The following is a 7,663-nucleotide window of genomic DNA, read 5'->3' on the forward strand; positions in this document are numbered from 1 at the left end:
TACAATAGACAAAATGATATAAGATTTTAAAATTTAATATTATATTAATTAGTAAGGTATCATATAATAAAAAACTATTTTATATATAGTTATATATTATATATAAATATTATCTATAATATAAAAAATTAAAATATATCAACCGGTCCGGTCCGGTCCGGTTTTAGAAAAAGAAAATTTTGAACTGGACCAATTTTAAGAAAAATAAATTGGTACAGAATCGAACCAAACTCGGGACTGAACCGATCCCACCGGTTTGGTCCGGTCCAGTCTAATTTACTGGTTTATCGTTTTTTTTACACCCCTACTATTAAGCCTCAAGCGAACTATATGTCTAATATTCGCTCAAGTGACATGTCAAGAGAACTCCCTGCTTAACCTTCGCTCAAGCAATCTGTTACGTGAATGTCAAGCAAACTTGTTGTCTAGCATTTCTCGAGTCACAAACTATATCAAAAACTTAAGATAATGATTTGTCTTTAAGAATTTGAATCTGCACAAACATGATAAAAAAAACATAACTTTCTTAGACGGTGTACCTACCTACTTATATGGAGTATCCAAGTCCAGGTTCTATGTAATTTACTGCATAGAACTACTTTAAAAACTTGAATATGCACAAATATATATATATATATATATATCAAGAAAGCTGGCTTAATTTTCTTAGACCTGAATCTCCATATCAGTATGAATTTGCATCAGTGGCACATGAAGTGTACAATGTACCTAGCTACTGACGAGGTCCAAAGTATTTCCACGTACCAAATGGATTTTACCCGATCCTTATTTTTGACTTGAGCGATTGCATTTTGTGGTATGGCTTTATTTTCTTTCATTTTGAAATTTAAGTATTTATTGTTTCAAGTCATGCTGATTTGGAGTTGAGAATGATAAATGATGATGATTAAGATTTAATTACCGAAATGTAATTAACTCACGTAATATTCTAATTATAAACATTTTAATTAAGAGTTAAGGAACATGATCTCAGTTAGGTGGGCTAGACATTTAGCTGCGTGGTGTTCAGACTAAGTACTCCAATCGATCCCTTTCTCATCGTTGTCATCTTTGATTTGTTCTCTCGGACCAATCGACCATTCAAGTTAATATTTAGCTAGCTACCTAACGGTCATGACACATATTCTTTCTAACAAATAATAATTTGAGCATTAATTCTACGCGGTATATATCAGTAGTCTTCCTCCTCCTCGTGTCCACCAGCCATTAATCCCACACAATTAGGCAAGTCCGTGCACCGATCACTCTCAATTTTAGCCACTCTAGCTCTCGTATCTTTTCCTCTCAACCTAGCCAGCCGCTTAACCTGTATAGAAACAATGGGATCTGAAGCTCTGGTCCATGTTCTTCTGATATCTTTCCCAGGACAAGGCCATGTTAACCCTCTACTCAGGCTTGGCAAGCGCCTTGCTTCAAAGGGTTTGCTTGTAACCTTCTCCACCCCGGAAAGTATTGGCAAACAGATGCGAAAAGCCAGCAATATCACTGACGAGCCTGCCCCAGTTGGTGAGGGATTCATCCGCTTCGAGTTCTTCGAAGATGGATGGGACGAGGACGAGCCAAGGCGCCAAGACTTGGACCAGTACTTACCCCAACTGGAGCTCGTTGGCCAGGAGATCTTCCCCGAGATGATAAGGAGAAACGCAGAACAGGGACGCCCCATCTCTTGCCTAATCAACAACCCTTTTATTCCTTGGGTTTCGGATGTGGCTGAGAGTGTTGGCCTTCCTTCAGCCATGCTTTGGGTACAATCTTGTGCGTGCTTCGCCGCGTACTACCACTACTACCACGGCTTAGTCCCTTTCCCTTCCGAAACCGAACCCTTTATTGATATTCAATTGCCTTGCATGCCACTTTTGAAGTATGACGAAGTTCCAAGCTTCTTGTACCCTACCACTCCGTACCCGTTCCTGAGGAGGGCCATCCTGGGCCAGTACAGGAACTTGGACAAACCCTTCTGCATATTGATGGATACGTTCCAGGAACTGGAGCACGATATCATCGAGTACATGTCCAAGTTCTGCCCTATCAAAACGGTCGGGCCTCTCTTCAAGAACCCCACGGCTCAGGACGCAAACGTCCGCGGAGACTTCATGAAGGCCGATGACTGCATAGAGTGGCTGGACTCAAAGCCACCCCAATCCGTTGTGTACATCTCCTTCGGCAGCGTCGTCTACTTGACTCAAGCCCAGGTGGACGAGATAGCACACGGGATCTTGAACTCTGGGGTCTCGTTCTTATGGGTCATGAAGCCGCCACACAAAGACGCTGGCTACGAACTGCTCGTTCTTCCAGAAGGATTCTTGGAGAAAGCTGGGGACAGAGGTAGGGTGGTCCAATGGAGCCCACAAGAGCAAGTGTTGGCCCACCCCTCCGTTGCATGCTTCGTGACACACTGCGGATGGAACTCGACCGTGGAGTCGCTCACCTCAGGCATGCCGGTGGTGGCTTTCCCGCAATGGGGTGACCAAGTCACGGACGCTGTGTACTTGGTGGATGTGTTCAAGACCGGGGTGAGAATGTGCCGAGGTGAGGCCGAGAACAGGGTAATTACTAGGGATGAGGTGCAGAGATGCTTGCTGGAGGCCACGGCGGGGAGCAAGGCAGAGGAGATGAAGCAGAACGCATTGAAGTGGAAGGCCGAGGCGGATGCTGCTGTGGCGGAGGGTGGTTCCTCCGACCGGAATATTCAAGCCTTCGTGGACGAGGTGAGAAAGAGAAGCACGGCTCTCACCAGTAGGTCAACTACTAGGGGTTGAAGATGTCGCCAATAATTCAGCCACCAATGGGCTTGCAGATTTAGTCGAGTTAAGGGAGAATAATGGGGACGTCAACTTGGTTGTATCCTAATTAATCCTCGGATGATTCCTACTTAACGAATAAAAACAAGGTATGAACTACTACGGGTGGGCACGTGTTAGGGAATGATTGGAAGGTGAACCTCATTCAACGTGGAATAACTAGCTAGGATACCTTCTATAGTGAGGTAGTACTGGGTTTTTTTATTTTTTGTTAACAATCTTTTTTAATATATAGATATAATATAATATAGTAATTATAATGGTTGTGATCTTTCCTGCATAAACAGGCGTCTTTGGTCTGGGCGCTTTGCTTGTTTTAGTTTTTGTTAATTTTATTGAGTTATTTAATATTAACTTATGCTAGCTCTTAAATTCTAATTTGTGTTTGTAAAGGAAAATTTTATACATTATATTACTATTTTATTTTTATTTAATTAAATAAAATATAATATATTTATCACTATTAAATAATTATTTATTACATATTTTTTTATTATTTAATAATAAAAATATTACATCTTATTTAATAAAATAAAAATATGATATATAATCTTACTCGTTTGTAAAATTATCTTGTGTTAGAAATGATTTGCTTGTATATCTTTATATGGGTTTGGAAATTGGAAGGTCGTGAGTTTAGGAATGGACGGACAGTGAAGTTGATTCGGAAAAATAAAAAAAATAAAAAGAGGAAGGAAGGATGACCGTAATATGCCACGTCAATACGTGAAATTCCTTATTAAAATTTCTTTATATCTCTGACAACTTCTTTCATTAGCCATTTTCAATTAATTTTTAACGTAAATATATAAAAATAGTAAAATAAATAAAATTTAAACACTGATGGTCAAATCTTCTGAAAGTGACCATTGTCCTTGTAATCTGGAGAAGGGGCCCAGCCATCTACCTCATACCGCTATTCTAGGACGCTACGCAACAAGAATTTACAAGCTAAGCGCACGTACTCAATAAAGTTTGTCAAACTTTTATTAAAAATTTTAATTTTATAAATTTAACTAGTTATTTTTTTAATAATTATCCGTCTCAAATAATAAATTTTTTAAATTTATTACTATTTTATTAAAATATTATTTATTTTAATTCTAATTACAATTAAATAAGAACTCGGTGGAAAAGATAAAAACCCAATAATTATCACTCAAAAGAAATCACAAAAGACCAAAAATAAAAACGAAAAAGTTGTAGTGAATGGAAAGGCTACAAGGATGAGAGACGTAGGGGACCGAAAGATGGTTGCGACCGAGGTGATGGTAGAGTTATCACTATTCTATCATCATTTTATTATTTATAATATATTTATTTTTTTATTTTTTTAAGTATTTTTTTAATATATTTAATTATTAAAAAAAATTTAAAAATATATAATTTTATTAATAATAATTTTTTTAATCAAAGTAAAAGAAAATTTTTTAAAAAATTAAAAATTTTAAAAAATAATAATAAAATAATAATAAAATAGTAATAAAAATATTATTATTATGCGACCCAATGGTAGAGTTGTCACCCTTGGGATCAGCAAAGTAGTCCGGAGGTGGGTCCAAGTTGAGCTTTGTCATTTCTCTCTGAATCCTCTGCCCAGAGACTGCCCACGATATTGTCGTTGAAGATAGATGGGGATGATGAGGCTAGTGGCGCAAATTTCCCTCCTCTTCCTCTCATGATATTATCATGATGCTCTCGCTCTTGCACCATGCACACACCGTAACTTTGTAAACCCACTAAGAGAGATGAAGAGAGGTGAATGGAGAAGCAGAATGCGAGAGCAATTGTGAATTGCACGTCGGGTGGAAAAGAGAAATTTTTTATGCCAAAATAATATTTGGCCAGTAATTTAAACTGATCAGATTTAGCTAGTAAAAATGATTAAAGTTAAAAATATTATAGAATTGTTGAGTTCATTATAATGAGTTTTTATACAATTTAATTAAATTTTGGTCAAAATATAGCTGTTTTCAGTCTCCTACCATTGCTCTGATCCTGGGAAAAAAAAAAACACAAGTAGTAAATAAATAATGAAAATGATATGTACTTTGTCATTTGTATCTATCATACTTTTTTTTTTTAATTTTTTTAAATAGATAAAAAATGCTTTAGATAAAAAAAAAAAAAAAAAGTATGGGTGGCTCTAATATTTATTGCTGATCTAATATAACCCAATAAATAAAGAAGTGTTGGAAATATTATTGTGAAGTAGCCCTTCACAAGTCGCCAAAAGACAACTCACTCCATACGTAATAATCAGGAGTTGCAACTTGCATCATGATGGAGAACAAAAAATTCAAATACCTAATTGATATTGTCATAAACAGCATTTGAGGTACGCGATCATTTTGTAAACTAAGCGAGTCGATTTGGTTGCGCGAGTGATTGAAACTTGAAGGTCTCCATTTAAAAAATAAAAAAACACTAATATCATAAAATTATTACGAGTAATTCTATACGTATTTATAAATTTACTTATAATTTTATGTATAAAATTTATTTCATTAATTTTATTTTAAAATTTTAATTTTAAATTTTAAACTTCAAAATTCTTAACATATCAATAATTAATTCAATTAAACTTTTTATAATTTTTTTTTTTAAAATATAGTAAGCATTTCTCAATTGCTATTGTTATCATCTAGTACCTTTAGTTGGGTTCGACACATCATCGATCCTATCTAAACCGATGACGTAACCAATGACGTAACCAATGATGTAACAAGCATAACTTCCCTAAAAAAAACATGCACTATATCACATGCATTAATACGGTGTTTGCACCAAACACTTGTGAGAAGTGATATCCTTACGACCATTCACCATTTATTTATCATTCTTAACAATATAATATTTTTTTAATGTTTAAATCCATCAAATCAAAATAAAAATTAAATTAAAATTTAAAAAATATATTATTTTAATCTAAAGTTGTAAACAAATTATCAAGTAGTTGGTAGTCTATCATTTTACAACACTTATAACTCGAATTGATCATTTTATTCTTGAACCAACAATCGGTCATCTGAGTTTGCGAACAAAAAATTGAGAATCCTTTGAATTTTCGGCGCTATTTAATTAATTTGTACCATAAATTATCAAAACTGTCAAATTTGAATACGAACTATTAAAATAATGTGACAATATTGTGTAATATATTTCACAGTTAAGAATAATTAATATATGACATTGCATGAACCACGTACAACCTTGGCTGTGCAAATTCCTAGATCTTGGCATGCTGATTTTTTCTTTAATCTTTTTTATATGTAAATAAGCTAAGGTACCTTACCCTTTAGTCAATGCAGTGTTTATTTTATTTAATTTTTTTAAAGTTGAATTCACATGAGAAGGCAAGTAGTGCGGAGGTCAGCGGGGCAGCAGTTGGCTAGCCCTCCACGGAATGAACGGGTCTTGGTTTTAAAACATTGGTAAATTTGAGCCTTTGTTTGCGCCGTGGCCTGATTGTTCCGACTTCCGAGATTGAGGTGCACGAGTGGAATAATCACTTTAAGACTGAACTGTTTCTGGTTTGTTATGGAGCTTAGGGAGGAAAATAAAGGGAATTAGGGAGATTCTTAGATCCCTCTGTGGCATGACTTTTGACACCAATGCAATTAATTTTGTTAAAATATAAAATAAATAATAAAATCTCTCTTCCCGCTTGTTAGTTTTTTAAATAAGTGATATTTTCATATTATATCAAAGTAGAGGTCTTGAATTTAAATATTGACTTTATATTCTATCTTATTTAATTAAATATTTTACATATTGAACCATCCATTGAAAAAATATCTGACTCATGCGTGAGAGAAAACTGTTAAAATATAAAATAAATAATAAAATTATATCTTCTCATCAACTTAAGCTTTTAGAAAAAATGATAATTTTACATATTTGAAGAGTGGGTGGGTGGAAAAATAGTTTGTGGGGCTGAAGAAAATAAATTGTGGAAATGAACTGTTTCTGGTTTGTCAACAACAGTTGTCTTCATGCTAAGCTGTCAAGAAGCAAGATCAAATAGGATGGGGTAGAGAATCTCCCTTCGCTGCATGGTTTCTTCTGAAGGAACTATGCATATGCTGATATGCATATTGGGCTCAACTCTCAAGGAAAAGATGGCTCTTGCCGTAAAAAGCCGTTGCATTCGGGGGAGAGAAAAAGCCGCTTATTGCCTGCCATAACTAAATAAAAAACATGGTAACAGATATGCATATTTGCGTTGGATATTATGAATATTCTTTACATACTAATTAAAGAATGAATCATTTTTTTGGTAGAGTTACCATACAAAGTTACAAGCACATCGCCAATTACGAAAATAGTTGACGTATTTAGCTGCAATGATTATTATGCCCGGTCCATTTGGAGACAACCTTACAGAATATCTACTTGTCTTTTTATAAAGTTTCAATTTCCTTCGCTTGGCTTCTTTGCAAGCAGGCTCCAACAAGTTCTTCAAGCAAGCCTGTCACGAGTCACGACTGTCCAGAACGACTCCCTCCATCTTCCTTTGCTGCAAAAATAGTTCATGTAAGGCATTTGTTAGATTAAGAGACAGTCATCATAGTGACATCTGTCCAAATTTAGAAGAATTGGGGACGGAGATATGAAAACTCACATGAACGTTCCAACAAATGGTAAAGAAAATTTAAAGCATCTTTCCTCTTCCGTCTTCCTTCTTGCCAAAGAGAAATACTAGGTTAACATTAATAAAAAAACTGGACAATCATCCTAGGACCAAACGACATCTTCTTCCACAATAAAAATGGGATAGAGCCCGAAAATGCAGAAAATGTACCTAATAATCTTGGCTCATACATTGTTAGAAAGAGAAG

At 35.2% G+C, this 7,663-nt stretch overlaps 1 protein-coding gene across 1 annotated transcript; it reads left to right on the plus strand.

Moving 5' to 3' along the window:
- The first annotated feature begins 1,193 nt into the window (after positions 1-1,193).
- On the plus strand, positions 1,194-3,102 carry LOC122311546 (gallate 1-beta-glucosyltransferase). The gene has a single exon (XM_043126135.1). It carries the CDS (start codon positions 1,341-1,343, stop codon positions 2,778-2,780), a length of 1,440 nt encoding a protein of 479 aa, XP_042982069.1. The 5' UTR covers positions 1,194-1,340; the 3' UTR covers positions 2,781-3,102.
- Positions 3,103-7,663: the final 4,561 nt, after the last annotated feature.

The sequence above is a fragment of the Carya illinoinensis genome, chromosome 5 (assembly GCF_018687715.1).
Source record: "Carya illinoinensis cultivar Pawnee chromosome 5, C.illinoinensisPawnee_v1, whole genome shotgun sequence".
NCBI lineage: Eukaryota > Viridiplantae > Streptophyta > Magnoliopsida > Fagales > Juglandaceae > Carya > Carya illinoinensis.

Bases quoted from the DNA above. Each gene is read 5' to 3' on its own strand.
- LOC122311546 (XM_043126135.1), top strand. From the start codon at position 1,341: ATGGGATCTGAAGCTCTGGTCCATGTTCTTCTGATATCTTTCCCAGGA.